The sequence below is a fragment of the Apteryx rowi genome, unplaced genomic scaffold (genome assembly GCF_003343035.1).
Source record: "Apteryx rowi isolate R43461 unplaced genomic scaffold, aptRow1 scaffold_167, whole genome shotgun sequence".
In the NCBI taxonomy this organism is placed as follows: domain Eukaryota; kingdom Metazoa; phylum Chordata; class Aves; order Apterygiformes; family Apterygidae; genus Apteryx; species Apteryx rowi.
Window position 1 is genome coordinate 290,941 of NW_020447941.1, and position 18,314 is coordinate 309,254.

At 51.0% G+C, this 18,314-nt stretch overlaps 1 protein-coding gene across 5 annotated transcripts in view; it reads left to right on the plus strand.

Annotated features, from left to right (window-relative positions):
• Positions 1 to 16,710, plus strand: part of SLC24A3 (solute carrier family 24 member 3) — a 220,803-nt gene extending 204,093 nt beyond the window's left edge. For 4 of the 5 annotated variants that reach the window (XM_026060212.1, XM_026060213.1, XM_026060214.1 and 1 more), the window contains 3 exons: positions 770 to 882; positions 13,888 to 13,953; positions 14,919 to 16,710. In XM_026060212.1, coding sequence (XP_025915997.1) covers positions 770 to 882; positions 13,888 to 13,953; positions 14,919 to 15,068 — 329 coding nt within the window. In that variant the 3' untranslated portion in view covers positions 15,069 to 16,710. Of the gene's footprint in view, positions 1 to 769; positions 949 to 13,887; positions 13,954 to 14,918 lie in introns of those variants that run through there. The other variant, XM_026060211.1, reaches the window with a different exon arrangement.
• The last annotated feature ends 1,604 nt before the right edge of the window (positions 16,711 to 18,314 follow it).

Below are 18,314 nucleotides of genomic sequence, written 5' to 3' on the forward strand. Positions count from 1 at the left end.
GACCTTCAGAGCCCTTTTCCTGAGGCWGAAATTTAAAACAAGCGCAAGGAAGAAGAATTATGTTGCTACTGCAAAGCGGTTAACGGTTTCTTAATGACAGCGTGGAACAAGTTTTGGCACCATTGCCAACTCCAAGCTTTCCCAAAAAATTTACAAGTTTTTTTCTTTTTTTTTTTTTTAATATCAGCTTTGTAGACTTGTGTAGAACATGGTGTAAGCGTCTTTCAGGTCACTTTCTAGCTTTTCCCCACAGTCACAAGGACTGGAAAACACTTTTTTTTTTTTAGGAAAACTTTTTTTTTTTCCTTATGACTCTAGGACCAGGTGCTTTAAGAGAAAAAGAAAGTTGGGAACACTGCTTTGGGGARTGAAGAAGATGGTTCTTCGTGAAACAGTTGGCTACTTAAGCATGTCAGTCAAATTAGAATAACTAAAGATGAAATCTAATCAGTCTAATCAGAAACTCGTGAGTCACGGTTGCAGTAAAGCACCAAAAATGACAGTGAGTGTGACAGAGGGAGAGCCAGCAGGTCCCAGCCAGCAGAGCAAGTGCCAGGGTCACACAGCAGCTGAGGATTAGTTGAGGGAAGTTCTCAGATGATCATAGGAAGGGGATCCAGCCCCTCCAACCATGCTGGCCTGTATGATGGGGAGAGGGAAGGGGAAAAGAAAGAGACTTAACTCTGTGCCTTAATCCATGGAAATCATCTGGATTCACTCAGATTAGTGTATTCTCGTGGCTGATTGTACCTGGTTTCTGTTCCTGCAGGTATGGGGGATATGGCTGTGTCCAACTCCATCGGAAGCAACGTTTTTGATATTTTAATTGGCCTAGGCCTCCCGTGGGCTTTGCAGACCCTAGCAGTGAATTATGGTTCATACGTAAGTCCTCTATGTTTGGTTGCATGTTCTTTCTTTTTTTTTTTTAAACAGGCTTTTGTATAAACCGGTTAGATCCATCCCAAAAAAAAAAAAAAAAAAAAAAACCCCCACCCCCCCCCCTGGGGAAAAAAAAAAAAAAAAAAAAAGGACGTTTCAGAGCCTGACCATCATTAGGAACCATGGCAGAGCCGCCTTCTTTGAGAAAACCTGCCCAACGCCAATGACACCTCTCTTTAGTTCCCAAATGATAAAACAAAACCCCCCCCAAAGCTGTTGAAAGCTTCATTCTGAGAGGGAAGAGCAGGAGACACTATGAAATCCCATGGGGAGGTCAGTGTTGCTCTTGCCGTTAGCTGGACAACGCTCAGCCAGCAGTGTAGGACAGAGGAGAGATTCTTGATGACAATCACTAAGTGATTGCTAAGTTACAGGCTACAGAATCATAGAATTACAAAATATCTGAGGTTGGAAGGGACCTCTGGAGATCTTCTAGTCCAACCCCTCTGCTCAAAGCAGGGCCAACTACGGCAGGTTGCCCAGGACTGTGTCCGGTCGGGTTCTGCCTGTCTCCAAGGATGGAGACTCCACAACATCTCTGAGCAACCTGTTCTGGTGTTCGATCATCCTTAYAGTAAAGAAGGTTTTTTCTTACTTTTAAAAGGAATCTCCTGTATTTCAGTTTGTGCCCATTACCTCTTGTCCAGTCACTGGATACCACTGAGAAGAGCCTGGCTCCATCTTCCTTAGTCCCGCCCATCAGGTATTCATGCACGTTAGTAAGATCCCCCTGAGCCTTCTCTTCTCCAGGCTGAACAGTCCCAACTCTCCCAGCCTCTCCTGGTATGCCAGGTGCTCCAGTCCCTTAATCATCCTCGTGGCCCTTTGCAGGACTCTCTCCAGCAGGTCCACGTCTCTCTTGTGCTGGGAGCCCAGAACTGGACTCAGCACTCCAGGTGTGACCTCACCAGGGCTGAGCACAGGACAAGGATCACCTCCCTCGACCTGCTGGCAACGCTCTTCCTAATGCACCCCAGCACGCTGCTGGTGTTCCCTGCTGCAAGGGCTCACTGCGGGCTCATGTTCAACTTGTTGTCCACCAGGTCCCCTAGTCTTTGCCTGCCAAGCTGCTTTCCAGCTGGTCAGCCCCCAGTGTGTACTTTGCATGGGGGCTTTTCTCCCCAGAGCAGGACGCTGTTCTTCTCTTTGTTGAACTTCATGAGGTTCCCCTCTGGCCATCTCTCCAGCCTGTCGAGTCCCTTTGAATGGCAGCACAGCCCTCTGCTGTGTCCGCCACTACTCCCAGTTTGGCATCAGCTGCAAACTTGCTGAGGGTGCAGTGCCCACATGGAAGAGCAGCAGGTGGTAGTAGCCTGAGGGCTGGATAAGCTTTGTCAGTCTTTCTACAACATCCTGAATCCGATCCCCTGGCAAGCAGCAAACCTTCCTAGAGGACAGGTGAGGTCAGCAGATGGGGCCTCCATCCCTCAGAGCGGGGCATCTCCCACTACTGACACTTGCCGCTTCCTCCTGGTGCTGCTGCAGGGATAAGAGTGAGCCCACACAGATGTGTCCTTGGCCAGAGCTCCCAGCCCCAGTCTGCTCCAGCGCACCAAATCTGTTCTGTAGCTGCAGTTCTTGAGGTGGAGCAGGAACCATCCTCCTGGTGCCAGAAGTCACCAGCTTCCAGCCTTCACCATCCTGGAACTGTCCATCTCTCAACCAGATACGCACAGACTCTGCCTTCCCCTCCTTTGGTACAGCTGGGGATTTCAGGCTCTTGAAGTGGACGGATCTTGGAGAAGATCTGGTTGACATCTTTCTTGTCATCTCTGATGCCGCACAGTCTGCAGACCTCCTCCCACCATGCCTTAACTTAATGACATAGGTCCTCAGCGAGGACACGTCTCCAGCAGGCTGCAAAGCCATCTCCTGCTGCCGCAGCCGCCACAAGAGGCTCTGGGTATCCCCAGAGCCCCAGACCGGCAGAGCTGCATCCTCCTGGAGCTCCATCTGGGTTGAGGCCTTTGACGTTGCGGGGATGCTTGCTCCAACGGCTGCTGGGGACCATGCCCCATGGCGCATCGCCGCCGTTGCTGAAGATGTGCTGGCCAGAGCAGCGATGCTGGCCCCTTTCTGTGCACCTGCAGCACCGACCGCTGCGCTGGTACTACAATTTAGTAGTTACATGGGAAAGGGCCCATGAAGTGCTGGGCAGCTTCAATCCTGAGGTTTCCTGCTTCTTTGCACGCTCAGCTTTGCAACTGCAACATTTACTCTTTAATCAGTTGGGGCTCGACTGTAAATTGAGAAATAATACTTGCGATAACAAGAAATACAAGATCTCATGAGCCCCTTGGGCTCCAGGGGAGCGTGGAGGGATGGATAAGCCTCGGAGCAATCCGGAAAACACTGTCTTGCTCTATCTATAGATTGCATTTGAGGTATTGCTTTGAGCACCAAAAACTACTGAATATCGTAGCATCCCTGGTACACTCAGAGCCCTCCCAACCTGAATCAGCCTAGGATACTACGATCCTATGGCAAAAGACCTAAAGGAGAGGTATCAGCGTAAAGGCGCCCTTTTGACAGAGCTGACATTTCGGTTTAGTTGGATGAAGCGTGAGAGCCCAAGACTTCGGGACTGGAARCAAAACGAAGGGGAACAACGTCGTAGGAATAAACCCCCTTTCTCTCGTGAGTWGCTCATCCCTCTATTTGTTACGGTTGTTCCTTGAAAAGGATGAAAACAAGCGGCTGAACGGAAGCAGCCGGCTCTCATGGAGGCATGACAATGTCGCTACTGTTTTGCACGCCCAAATTGTTCATTGTGCAGCGTGATCACATGGCTAAAAAAAAAGCAGCCTTGGAAACTGCCCCTCAGTTAGCAAAGAGAGTTCCCTCAGTATTCACATACAGTTCACGGCTTTCTCTCCAAACCCTTGGAGAGCTGGACTTCAAACCAAAACAACTTCCCGCACTCGCATTAATAGTGATTAATTAAAGTGTTATTAAGCTGCCGCACGGATGGCAGCGGGCACAGGTGACAGTGCTAACAGCAGCAAAGGCCCGCTCGCCTAACGAAAGCTCTCCAGCTCCGGCCAGCCTGCTCGTCAGCCGGATGGGACCGCGTAAGTCCGAAGCAGTAGAAGATTTCTAAGCTAATAATCACCGTTTACAGCACTGCTCCGCTGGTACGTGGCAGGATCCCARATTTGTCTTCGTAGCACCTCTTCCAAAAGAGGAACTCCCCAAAGTCACGATGGTTCTCCCTACTTGTATACACAAGAAAAGAGATATTTTTAAAAGAAAAAAAAAAAAAAAGCTTGTTTGATCGTGATTACTTTTGCATAGCCATCAAAAACCATGACTGCCTCTCCAGAATGTTTAATCCAAGGGAACTATGTCAAAGTTAAGTTTAGTTTGTACCTCAGATCAGGAATTAAGGGATTTGAAATTAAATTTTGCTGAATGTGGAGAGTAAATGCATTTTAATAAGCAAATTGCAGTGATATCTTTTCTGAAAGCCACAAAAATCCAGACTGCATGATTCGAAAGTTAAGTCTTGGCACAGGAGAGCACCGAAGTGCGTGAGTAGCTCTGTGCRCGCGGATGTTCCTCTTCGCTTGCATTGCACGGGGAAGTGCCGTGTAAGAGTGAGCTCTCCCCCAATTAAACTGTGCTGCGCTCAATTTAGATCGTCCTAAACAAAGCAGTTTGTTGATATTCCTGACAGAAAACAAGAGAAAAATGTTGGCAGCCTCCACATTTTCCACGGCGTAATTTTGCAAGACCGTGTTTTCCTTTGAGACAAAAAAGAAATACAGTGGAAAGTCCCCAGATAGCTCAACGTGTGAGCGTACGCTTAAGTGTCATTAAGCTTGTGGAGGGATCATATGTTCTGCTGAACTGGGACGAGATTAGCATGGTTGTACGCAGCCTGGGATGTGCTCACTGCCTTCGTGTGTCACGCAAGCTCAGTTCCCATTAGTTGAGGAGCCTGACCAAGCTCGCAGACACCTGGACACCCCCCAGACTTCGGACCAGCACCTTCAACCTCGACCCTATAACATTTCAGACTGGGAAAAAACGGGCAGCCTAGATGCATGCTATCCAGCACGCTCACGGTGGGTGGTGGAGGGGGAGAAGATAGAAGAAACCAGCTTCGTTTGCAACAGAGAGACTAAATTTGATTAGTAGGAAAAAATGCATCTACAAGGCATGGAGGATGCTGCAGCAGACCATCTAGACAGTCCATGGCGTTACTGATACTTTTTACTCAGAGACGCTGGGGACCTCCCAGAGGAGGTCCTCTACCTTGTTTTTCAGGAAGTCTAAACACCCAGCGCTTTCTCAGCATCGTATGCTGTAACATCCCTCTGTATCTCTGCTCCCAGGCTCTCTTCTGAGCTTGGACTCTCCATTTAGAATCCCCCGTGGCCAAATTTTGCTCCCTGTTGTGCTGGTGTGAAACCAGAACACGGTTACTCTGGGTTTCTGTGCTGAAAGGAGAAGAGGATCTGCTCCCTTTTTCCTCGCTCTGACATCGTACTGCAGTGTGCACATGCATGCAGCGACACAGTGTCTGGAGATTTTTGCACATCGTGACCTTTCTCAGCCACCTGCGGTCAGGTGGCTTCATGCACCAACCAGCTGAGCAGCTGCTCAGAGCCGGAAAGAGATTTACGTGGTTTCATTGTGAACGTGAGGACCAGTCTCAGCGCTGCAGGCGCTTTGAGCTTCTTCAGCAGCCTCCGTACCAAGAGCTTGTGTCCGAGCCTCCCTGAAACTCCCCACGGGCTGGTGGGTGTTTTGGAGCCCATGTCACAGGTGGCACCTTGAGATTGGAGGTGAGCAGAGAGCTCTGGATGAGATGCAGCTTGCAAGCTGGTCACGACTCGTGGCACACCTGTATGTTGACCGTGTTGTCCCACAAGGTCCCAGGGAGTGCCTAGCTTTGTCATGGGTCCAGCAGCATCCCCTGGAAGCCCCRAGCAGGATCAGGGATCGTCGTACGGACAAGCATGGTCTGAGAGATACAGCTTGTGAGCGAGTAGATAAGACAGCAAAAGAGCGARAGAGGAGAAGTCAAAGAGAGCTGAATGGACTTGCTGGAGGTGACACGATGGGTTCGCGGCAGAACAGGGGACAGGCTGCGCATCCCGTGCGTCGCAGCYGGGCGCTGAGTTGCTAGAGAGCAATCGTTTTGATTAAGTGCCTCTCCCAGCCCTGATTTCTCCCTTCCCAAGCCCACTGTCAGTGGATGTTTCAGCTTCTTATTATTCTTCCTGGAACATTTTGCCGGTAGGACACAGACACGGCAACCAGCAGAGCTGCCGGGCGGCCCCAGCTGGCGCAGAGGGGCTGCAGCCGTGTGATGCCACGGGCGAAGCTTGGGCACAGGCAGCGCTTGATGCCATCCTCCTTGCTTCTTCTGGAGGTACCAGCTGTCCTGCACCAGTTCTGTCTCTGCAGTTATCAATCTGTAGCGTCGCATCTTTCTTCTCTTCCTTCTCTCCAGTGCTGACTGCATTCAGTCCAAACCCAAGCTAGAGCCATCTCCTGCTGCTCCAGGAGGGTGTTGGTGTTGAGGAGGCGAAGGAAAGGTCCTCCTTTGCCCTCTTCTTTGTCGTGAATGCAGTTATCAGTCCCGCAGTCCCGGTCTGCACCAGGTTTCGGACCCTTTCCCCACCAGAGGGTAAATCTAGACAAAATCCTCCTGCCCTGTGCTCAGGAAGAGGAATATCAAGCAGCTTCCGCATCACATTACTTCCATTTCTGCAATGTGTAATCTCTACCCCGGGTATATTTTAATATTTTAAAGAGTTCTTGCTTTCATTGGGGACCTATTAATGGCCAGACACTAACTCTGCCCTCCCTCCCTGCTCCCCCTGGAGCTCCCCTCTCGGCTGCTCAGGCGTCCCTTGGCCACCCTCCTGCCCCAGCTCCAGCCTTTCGTTATCAGCTGTAGCTGATCTAGCACGCCAGCAGGGCTTTCCGAGGAAAAGCGACGGCCTTGGCCCCAGGCAGACCTTGGAAAGAGTTCACCCTCTCATCTCTCCCAGCTCAGAGTCCTGGATGGGTGGCCGAGGCGGTGATCCTGTAAGAGTTGCTCCCAAGGGGCCTGGCAAATCCAGAATGGAAGGAAATTTGCTCCCTCTGGAATCTTTTTTTGGATTTGAAGCCGTAAAACAGACCCAAGTCAGAAATACTTTAGGGAACAGGAATTTTAGCCTAAGGATAACCAGCCAGGTTCATTTGTTCACATTGTCAGCAAGTTTCTGAGTATATCCATGTGTCTATCCATCACTCCCCTGCCTAATAACTTCAGCCAATTTCAGCCAGATTAGACAGTAAGGTAGAAGTCTTTTAGAGATGTTACATTCCTGCCATGGAAAAAGGCAGCTGGACAGAGAAGGAATAACACCAGCGTGACATGTGTTAGGCATCAGAGAATCCGTAGGGAAGTGGACACTTGAGAAACAGGTCAAGAAAGCAAGCAAGCTTCACTGGTTTGCTATTCACTGACCCTTTTGCTAGTCACTGTTTTAATTCCAAGGGACTGTGATGGATCTTAAGACATGGAGATGAAGCTGGCCTTAATCTCCTTCTGCCCAACAACTGTGTATCTGTTCGCCTCCGTTCCTGCCCAGATTTCTGCATGTAGACCGTGTTCACCGTTGAGAGGAAAGGAGGAGGATGGGTTCAATGCATCTGTCAGTCACTGGGGCAAACCGTAAGGGCCAGGGTGGTAGAGTGGTGACTCTGCGTATCCCATCCCCAAGAAAGCTCCTAGCAATGCAGGAGTTCCTTCCCACCGTAACTCCTCCGTTTCTTGCTTAATAGCTTGAGGTTATATGTGCAGCCCTCCGTGTTGCCTAGTCCAGGGTTTATACGCTCTGCAAAGTGAATTGTGTGATATGGAGCAAACCAAGAAAATTTGCTTCGGCGTCTCAGAAAAGGTCCAAGAAGGAAATTGCCTCTAGACAGGCAGGAATGCAGCACATGTCCTGAATCTGCGGGTTGTTGAGACTCCCGTCTCATAGCAGGACCTGGGGAATGCAGGATTTAACACTGAATTTACACTGTCAGCCAAGGACATTGCAAGCAAAGGATCCCCCAACCAGACTGGAGACCTGATGCTTTTGCAGCTAAGGGGCTGGAAGCATAACAGAGCCTTTCTAATGTTCCCGACTGAGGTAATTTCTCATTTGGACCCTGGAGCAAAACCAGTTTGGATTTTGGCAATAGCTCCTTGTTTTCCCTTCAGCAACTGCCAAAGGAGAACGGAAGAATGGAATTACATTTATTTTATTTCCATTGTTTTTCCTCCAGCGTTTGCTTCAGCCTCGGTTCCTTCTTGCCTGCAGGAGCTGGGAGGGAGCTGCTGGTGTCTGCAGCCTTTGCAGTTTGCTGCACAAGAAGCAGGGAGATGGGCCCATTTGAAAGCGCACGGAGCAGATTTTGAACTTGCAAACCTTTCACGTGCGGTCCGTCTATGCAGAGAGTTCTTCTGGCCTGCAAGAGCCACTAGATAGAAGCCAAACCTCAAAGCAGAGTTTGGGAATGCAGATTTTTTTTCCTCTTTGCAGTACCAGAGAGTACTTTCTCTGCAGACAGTTCTCTCCCGGGAAAGAAGCATTTCCTATTTTTAAATAAACAGAGAGAATTGAGCTTTTCCTTCCCTGATGAAGACAACTTCAGCTGAGGCCCCTTCTCTGCTCTTTGCTRAAAACTGGGAGGACGTCCCCTCCCTTACTGGGAGTTTTGAAATTTTTGCTAGCCTTGTTTTCCCTGAGCTTAAACGTTGTCATGTGTCCTGCAGAAAGCCATTCCATTGCCTCGTGCAGGAAATACCGGCTGTCTCATGAGAAGGCTGCTTGACTGATTTCCATCCCAATTTGACAGATCAAGGACACATTTTTCTTAAGCATTTGTACCAGATTTCAGTCTTCTGAGCTCCTGAGCTCAGGCTGTTAGGAGTCACAGTGGGAAATAGGGCAGGCTGCAGTGAAAATCAGGGAAGTGGAAATAGTTCATCAGATCAGGTGACGCCGTACTTTGCAGCGTCGCAGCAGACGCGGAGCCCGGCTCCTCTGAAAGCGCAGGTTGTCTTTTTTGTGGGCATTCGATGAGTAACAGCGGTGTTTGTTGGAATTAAACGGTGTTGTTTTAATATTTGAGGGTATTTCCATTATTTTTTCAGAGAACCGTTTCCAGAGCTAGGGCCAAAAGCCAAGGGCTTCGGCCGATGTCCTCTGGTTAATCTTACTGCAGCAGTTAAATGTCTTCGTGCTCTGTACGAGCTTTGGTTGAAGGAAAGGCACGCTCGTACCCCAGTTAGTCTGGGGTGTTTGCTGAAGCCCACCTCCTTCGGTTAAGATAAATGAGGACCACTCGAGTGTGGGGATACGTTCACTTCTGTCATCTGTGCGTCAAGGAAGTCACCGCTGGCAGAGCGGAGAGCCGACACCGGTGACCCTTCGGAGCCCCAGGGCAAATCCTCGCCAAATCCTCAGGTTGCAGCTTCCCAAAATGCTTGCCAGTGAGTTTTGTCTGGCTCTGGAGGAGACTTTTCTTTCTTGGCGTGAGAGTATTTTGCAAACAACGWCTCTCAAAGACTGGGCTACCTTTACATTTGGCACCTGAACAAACCTGGACAGCCTCAGTCCTCTTCTGAACGTGGGCTATAAAAAGTCTGCAAGGGTCTTGAGAACTTGTTACTCCAAGCAACCTCCACGGGAAGAGGCATGTGGCAGCAGGAAGGAGACTTAGCCGTGAGTTTATAGCCATCTGCAGGGAGGTGTCCTCCTGGTGTAGATCAGCTCACTAAAAGCGTGGAGCCCTTGGGCACAGTGCCTGGACGTGTCCCATCCTTCCCATGTGCGACGTGGTGGCGCGTGCTGGAGCAGCACATCCCGTGCAGCTGGACTCCCCACACACCCCGTGCAGGGCCGCCCGGCTTGCAGGCACGCGGCGGCAGTGGTTTTTTGCACGCGCACAGCACGAGGACTGCAAGGTCCATGCATCCTGAGTTGCACCCGTCCACGGATGGGTGTCAGGGCCCATCTGCTTTGGGAACAGCCCTAGATGCTGCCAGTTGTTCCCAGCTCTCCTCCCATTCTTCCTTCCCGTGACCGTTGTTGGTAGCCCTTCTCGCTCGGCCTCTCCTGCCCTGTCCTGCCTGCTCCGTGGCACTGCGGTGCCTCGCTGTGCATCACCTCCCAGGTCACGGTCCTCACCGTGCGTCTGCCCCCGGCCACGATGAGGACATCGGGAAGTCTGCACGGCTCTTCTAGCACTGGGAGCTCGCCGGCAAGGCTTCTTTACCCAATGAATTGCACTTTTTCCTTCCAGAAAGTCCAGCTGTGATACRTATGCCGTGCAGCCAAACGAGCTTCCTGACGAAGCGCATTCCCCCGCTAGCGTTCGTTCCCCCCCCCGGGAAGCCACCCGTTACTCTGTGCGCCGGAGGGTTTCAGCCCTGCTGTCCGGTGGCAGAGTGAGGTAATCGGAAAAGAAGGCGATGACCCCGAGGAACGAGCTGATTTTTTGCGGCGCGCAAAGCTCTGCAACGTGAAAACACCCTTTCGCCCTGCCCGGGAGATCCCTGCTTTTCTGCAGGACTAGTCAAGCCTCACCAAAGAAAGCTCTCGGCATTTAGGTTGGTCACTAGCTAGCAGCTCTGCGCGCCGACGGGAGCTGGCCTGCCTGGCAGGCTTTGCTGGGCTTGGTCAGCAGGAGGCGGAGGAATCGCCTTCTTTCCAAGCGGCTGCTGCTTTGAGGGACRCCAGCGAGGTAACTGCGAAGCAGTTGAATGCAGACGTTTTCCACGCTAAAATAATTCCAGCTGCTTCATTCGCTTCCTTTTCCCGTAGACTCCTGTCCGGTTGGCGCGTTTCACGCGGACGGTTTTTGCAGACGCTGGCACGGGTTAAACAGCTCTCCGGAGGAAAAGCCAGACAGGAGTTTGTTGTAGRAGAGGATCTGTCTTTCCTGGCCGGCTGCTGCTCCTTTGGGTGCGGGGGAGGCGAGGGGAGAGCTGGGCTTAGGCTTGCGTTTTAGTCCTGCTGATGCAAACCCCGGTTAGCTGCCCTGCCTGGCCCGTTGGGACTAGCTGAAGCCAGAGGGCAGGCGTGGATGCCCGGCGGTGGGTGAAGCGCGGTGCACCATCTCCGTAGGGCGCCGTGCTCTGGCCACAGCGCCCCAAAATGAGCTTGCCCGGGCTCCTGAGCGTAATGGGAGATGCACGAGAGGGTGTCGAAGGAGAGGACCTTCTGGACCAGAACGTGGTGCATCTCTCTCCGCCCCAAGAGAAGCTCTCGTTTCAGGAAAGCTTTGAGCTGCAAGTGGAAATGGCCCTCGAGACTTCTTCCATGGCTGCAAAACCGCGCTCCTTCCTGTCTGCCCCTTACAACCTGCAGTTTACATTAACAGGGGGATCGTTACCTTTTTTTCTCCTTCAGTTGTGCAGGCGGTGCCAAAATTGGCCTTCACGCTCTGAAGCAAGCCAAGTCCTTCGTTTCTTTGAACAGTCCGACCRGCGAGACTGTTGTATTGTACCCGTGACGGCGATGGGAACGTAGCAGTTCCTCCATGCGCATGTGTACCTACAGCTTATGCCTTAAACAGACGGCGACGCCTGTCCGAACAAGCGATCGTCGTGGCTGCAGCCTTTTTTACGACGGCAAAAATCAGTGAAGGAGGAAAATGGGCCGGCTGCGCGTGCCGGTGTTTTAACRCCGATGAAGATGCAGGAAACCTCAGGCGGCAGCAGAGCTGCACGAGCTGGTGGGACTCCRGGGAACCCGAGTGCTGGAGCCATCGCAGGGCGCAGTCGCTGCGCGAGCTGTACGGTGCTCGCCGTGGGTCAGCAGCAGCGCGGGAATACTGCGTCACGCAGCCCAAGAGCGAAATCCTTCCCGGACTGTCTTCTCGCCGTAGGTTTGCCCYTGCCTCCRGTGCGGACTCCTGGCTCCGTGGAGRGCGTTGCAGCCTCAYGTTGGCAAAAGGTCAGAACCGAGCATCTTCTCCTYGACTCTGGAAGCCAGACTTTCCCTTTAGGTGACCTCAGTGAACGAAACTCGATCGTTACGCTGGCTTTGGGGGCGATACTGGGCTCAGCGGGTGAACAGGTTTCCCCGGCTGCGATGCCAACCGACACGGGYGCCCCAGGAGCCGAGCGTGGTGGCATCTAGGAGACTGTGGCCCTGCTTGTGTCCACATGAGCAACCTCCGCTTCTCCTGCAAGCGGGATGCTTTATAGCCTCGCTGAAGAGACGTGAGCACTGAAAAGCGGCCGGTGATACTCCACGCACTGTTGTTTCCTGGGCTGACACTTGAGAAAATGGCATCGTAGCACAAAATTCCTCCCCGAGTTGTTTATTAGACTAGGAACAATTTAAGAAACGAGGAAGAAATCCAGCTGTTAAAGAGAAAAGAAAACACGTGTTGCGTGAGGTGGATGAACTTTCCTCCTCAGAGTTATTTTTTGGTCTGCAGACCRTTTGCAGGAACGGACCAAGACTTTTGCTTTTCCCTGTATGCAGCTGCAGAACGGAGCCGCGCGATGCAGCGTTCGATACCAGCCCGTTTAAGGAAGATCTCTGTGGTTAGTTGGGCTGTTTGACCTCCGCAACGCAGTGATATGACTGAAAACATACCTGCGCTAAACAAAAACAAAGATGGCCAGAGAAGCAATAGCAGCCTCCTCATCTAAAGCATCTTTGGAAAATAGTCATACCCAAACCTACCTTGCTAAGATTGAGCTWTGCCAGGAAACTTAAATGAACAGAAATACTCTCAACTTCAGATAAACTCAACTTCATATATGGTTTCTTCGCGCAGAATGTGTAGGGAGGAATACAATGGGCTATATTACCTTATCATGCCCTTAAGGTAATATCTGATATGATGTGGTGTCCACAGCCTCCAGCCTCCCCGCTGGAGAGGCTGGTCCTCCCTGGGAGGCCCTTTCCCTCGAGCAGTACCCCAGCACAACCGCCCCGGGAAGCTCCACAGCCCGGGGTGCTCCCCTGCTGATGCTGCAGGTGATACCACTTGGGAAGGGGATATAAAAATGCCCAAAGGAATGGCAATTAAAGGCACAAGAGAAGAACGGGAGCCTGAGGAGGGGAAGTGTGATCCTGGTTGGGAGGTGGGACGGGAGAGGTGGCGTTACTCCCTGCAGCAGCCTTCCTGCGTGGCTTTAGGTCTGTGTCACATAAACCCCTATTTTAAATGTATTTAGAGCTTCAAGATGCAGCTGAGCATCTTAGATTAGACTGTCAAGGCTCTAAAGATTGCAGCTAAAACCTCCACCTCTTTAGGGACCTGTAGCTCTGTTCTCCACTTAGGCGGTGGGTGTCATTGTGGCTCTGCCACGAAGACGACCGCCTTAGTGACCGCGAGGTGCCTACGTACCGCAGCACCGGTGTCTCTGCAAAGCCGCCCAGGTGGTAAATTAGGGTCTCTCTGCCCTGTTGGCCTCGGTGCTAAATAACGCTTGTGGGTCGGTAGCGATGATTCGCAGCAGCGGGGGCCGTGGTCCCGAGACCACCCGCCTGCGTCCTTCGCTGAGATGGGCAAGAGCAGGGAAGCAAGCGCGTGTGTCCCGCTCTGTTTTCCCCCGCTGTGAGGCATTGACCGATGATTGAGTATAAACCTTTCCCCGACTTGTTCGTTCAGGACTCGCGTAGGAGTTAATTGGCAAGAAGAYGCGTTGCCACGACCCGACCGCGCAAGGGACGAGAAAGCCCCTGCGGGCGGTGGAACGACCTGAAGTGCTCTCAGGTCCAGAGCGCGCYGGCCTTGAGTGATGCTCCTCCTTTGGCAAGAGGGAGCAGGCAAAGAGAAATGGGTGATGTAAAGGGCTGGCTTGGCTGCCGCGGCTTGCGTGCCCGTGTTTAGCAGCTCCGCGGCTTAGCCTCACAGCGTTATTAGCAGCGAGGAAAAAAAACACGTTGCTTGAAATTATGGCATGGTTTTACAAACTTCCTTCTTTTCCAGATTCGGTTAAACAGCAGAGGACTCATCTATTCTGTTGGTCTCCTGCTGGCATCTGTTTTTGTCACAGTATGTACCAAGTCTTTTGTTCTTCTTTTCCCAAAGAGCGATTTTGTAGACATTTTCTTCACCTGTTCCTTCCCTGCTCCTAGCTGCAGCAGTGGTTGCAAAGTCTGGTGTTGGGGGATAGGAACAGTCGCTCCCATGGCGAGCTTCCCAAGACCATAACGGGGTGCTTTGCMGAAGCGACCCTTGCCGCAGGGAGGCTCAGATGTTTGTGTGTCTTTCGTGGGAGGACCTCTGGGAGAAGCACTGGTGATGGTTAGTCAGGTTTCCTGCTGGAGATGGAGCAGACCCTCTGATGTATGGCAAGATCCGTTCTCCTGTTGGGCAGATGCGTGAAACGCAGGACGGTTTGCCCACACGGGACAACGTTTCTACTGAAATCGGTGGCTCACGTTCCTTKACCTGGCCGAGTCCAACGTAACGCTAGGCAAGAAACGCTGAGCAGAAGAGGGTTTATATACCCTGGTGCCATCTTCCACATCTTGAGGCCAGCTACTCGAAGGGGCCCTCCTGTGTGTCGCCCACCAGAACAATTCCCACGCGCGCAAGGCTTTAATTCCAAGAGGTTTGTTTGGGGGCAAACTAAGCAAATTCAGGCACAGCCTCAGAATATTTGGCTCTAGGTTGAGATGCAGAGAGCCTTTTACACATGGAAAGGGGAATCTAGCCTCTGAAAATGCTCCTGGTGGAACTAAGTGGGCTTATTCTTGCCAAAATATGCAATTCCCCGCAGAAAYGTCAGGCTGTTGGGCCAGGACTCGAGGCGGTGTGAATCAGGGCGGCTCCCGCGACTGAGGGAGCGACTCTGATTTACTCCAGCTGTGGTGCAGTGCTCTCACTGCCGTTGCTTCCAGTTGACCGCGTTCAGCAAGGGGACAGCTATCGTCACGCCCCTGCGGTCGAGAAGGTGCTTCCCCACTTTATTCGAAACGTTSCTGCCGCGGTTGCTTACTCTTTGTTTGTTGCAGGTTTTTGGCGTCCACATGAACAAATGGAAACTGGATAAGAAGCTGGGGTGCGTGTGCCTTTCCCTCTACGGCATCTTCCTGTGTTTCTCCATCATGACGGAATTCAACGTTTTCACTTTYGTGAACTTGCCGATGTGCAGAGATCACTAACGCAGGCGGCAGACTGTCGGGAGGAACTTCCCTCTTACCTGTGCAATACAAACCACGGCTGGCATCTCCTGAACGCGGTGCACCTCCGAGTCGTGAAGTCTATCCCATTCACTGTTCGTTGGACCCTTGGCCCCGTCTCGGTTTACCCTCTCCCTGACCCCCGCAACCTGGAAAAATCCTGCATCGATGTGAAGATTATTATTTTTTTTTTTTTCAGCGTTCATGTGATTTCCTAGCTCCGTTTTTGAACAGTGACTGGGACTCTAGATGAACTGGCTGCTAACTGGCGTCAAGCCAGGCAAAACTGGTCTGCTACAATTCCTTCTTTTTTAAGTTATTTGATGGAAGACTAATCTAATTTATGACTTAAGACTATTGCTAGAACACAGAAGAGGGTACATCGTACGGGGGCTGATTTTCAAGGAGAATCGTGGGAATTTTTCGGTTGTTTGGGTTTATTTTATTTTATTTTWTTTTTTTTGGTTGGGATTTTTATTGTCAGCGATCAACGGCCTCTCTTGCAGCTTCTCCTTCTGAGCGCTGGCTTTCCTGTAACGATCCGACGGCCACAGGGCAGTGTGTGACGGGAATTCAGTTCAAGGTACTCGGCCTACGAGTGGATTTACTGCTTATGGAAAGAAGACTGGCAAGGCAACAGGCAGTGACTTTTTACTAAAGAGGCTGAATCGCATACAGGTGTGATGAGGAACGCAAGGTGAACATGGATGCAAAGGGTAAACACTGCTACCGTTTTCGTTATTAATGTTGGAGTTTCATTGCTAGGGTGTTGATGGTATTTCCAAGCAATAGTTTGAGTGCCAGCCCAGGAGGGCTACCAAGGAGGTGTCCTGGTTTTTAACGATCCACACGTGGAGATGGAAGGTCAGAACCTTCTTTGCATCATCAGATTTCCTGTAGTTTTTGGGGGGATTCAGTAGTTCGCGTCTTACTTGTTCCGAGAAGGACATAAATACGTGTCAAAACTTTTCTAAATGAGTTACAGACACTGGTTTCTTTAAAAGGAAAGAGGCATATTTTGCACAGACATAGTTACTGAAGTCATAATTTGCCACTCTTTAAAGAATACACTGGACCTGGCCAGATATTTTTTTTCTTAAACAGTCGAACTTGTCTGAGGACAGATCGTGTGGACTCATCACACCTCCCGCGGGAGGGCGGAAGACACACACACACACAGAGAGAGAGAGAGATGGCACTTTCAAAAATGTGGAATATCTTTAACGCAGACTCGCTCACAGACCTAAGTTATTGTGAAAGTTTAGCTCTTCATCGTTCCGATATCCCTGCTAGGTTTTGTATAACGCTGTATTAATACGCAGGCAGTTTCCAGCCCACGAGAAGCACCGTCACTGCGACATTTGTATGTATTGATGCTGTGGATTCTTGCCAGTGCTGGCTGTTGTATTTCCTTTRAGCACTGATCACTTCTGGTTCCTTTGGTATGTTTTTTTTTCCTCTTTCTTGTATATGTTCTACTGCAAAGTGTAATAAGATACTACCAGCTAGGTGAATGTTTTTGTCTATGGTACAAACAGTGGCAAATATTGGTAGTCAAGGCACAGCGAACCCTAGGTAAAAAGAAACAAAAAAAATCCCTGAACTAAACTGTAGCAGGAAAAAAAAAACAACCTCCAACCAAAAAAAAAAAGAAAGAAAGAAAGAAAAAAGCCCCATTCCCACACAACAAGCCCGTTTCTCAACTCTTTTGCACTTTTGCACGTGATGATTTCAGCTTACTTTTCTTTGGGCGAAACGACGTAAACGCAAAAGATTTACCCGCTGCGGTTCCCCCTTCAGCTCAGCACCTTATTTTCTCCCTTCGTCGCGCTCGATGCGCGGGGGGCATTGGCGGCCGTTGCACCGGGCGCGTTGGGGGAGTCCAGGGGAAAAAGCCATGTACTGCCGGCCCGGGTGACTAAAGCGGGGCGAGGGGGGGGGGAAGAAGGAAGGGTGCCGGCACGGGGACGAAGGAGAGAGTCGTGGTTGAGGCGCCTGCGCCGCTTGTCGTTCCGGGAAAGGATGGCGTCGCTGCGCCCGCTGGAGGCCCTCTCGCCTTGGGAAGCCCCCCCCTTCTCGCYGCTTCTTTCGTTTAGCGAATGAGATTAGTGATACGAGTAATAACCACTAAAAATGCCTAAAACGCTTCCTTTACGTCCAACAGTGTTAGCAGCCGTGCGGCACGCTGCAGTAAAGCCCACCCGCAAGCGCGCGGCTGTAATCTCGTAGCCAGACGCAGCTGCTCCTAAGCAGAACGTTTCCTTGCTGACAGAAGGGACAGATTTGGGGAAGAAAAACAAAAACAACAAAAAAAAAAGTTTCACATCAGGGCCTATTATTACTTCTATTTTGAATATTTATACTGCTGCTCCAATGGAGCCAGTTGGATCTATTTCTACGAAATAGCCATTACCTATCCCATGGCACAAAAACTGCATGAGTATTTTTTAGGAACTTTTCCTATTTGGTGTGCATTAAATACTGTAGCATATTGTAGCTTTGCGTTGTACGTGAAACCTGAGATACCTTGTTTTGAGACGTGTGTGTTGTGCAAAAACGTTCCGCAAGTCGTTTGTCCTGAGCAGAAGCAAAAGGTCCGTTGAACCGCCGTTACCTGTGCCGTACGCGACTTGGTGAGCGCTTCCTAGCCGGATGGCTTCGGGGAGATGATTTGCAACCCGAATGGACAGCGCAGACCTGGTTCGGAAGAGAACAGACCAGTTGAATGTGCGCATTCTTCTTTTTGTTTCCAAAAGGGAGCTCGTTAGCGTAATCAAAAGCCTGCGGAAAAGTCCCCGAGGCGAAACCGTAAGCAATTCTTAGCATCCTTCCTGCACGACCTCTCCAAAACACAAGTACGCAGCTCTGTGCAGATACGGGGCACCTTAACAGCTTTATTCCACTGAGCCAAATAGCGGGCTAGGTCCGAGGGGCTTTTTTTTTTTCTCCTCCTGACGCTAAACTGTGAAAGCTGTGGGCTCTGGGCAGCGGGGCCGGGCTGCGGAGGAGCCCGGGCGCCCAGAGCTCGTGCCGGGACCGCGGGAACGGGGCCGTGGGACCTGCGCCCGGGGACGGTGCAGAGAGATCCTGCGCGTCGGGGTTTGTGGGAAGGTGGGGTAAAGTGAGGTGGGATTTTTTTATTATTATTATTTTTATTTTTTTTAGCTTTTCGAAATGCCTGTGATTCGTTGGGGGTTTTGTTCTGAAAAACGAGGGTCACCTTCACGT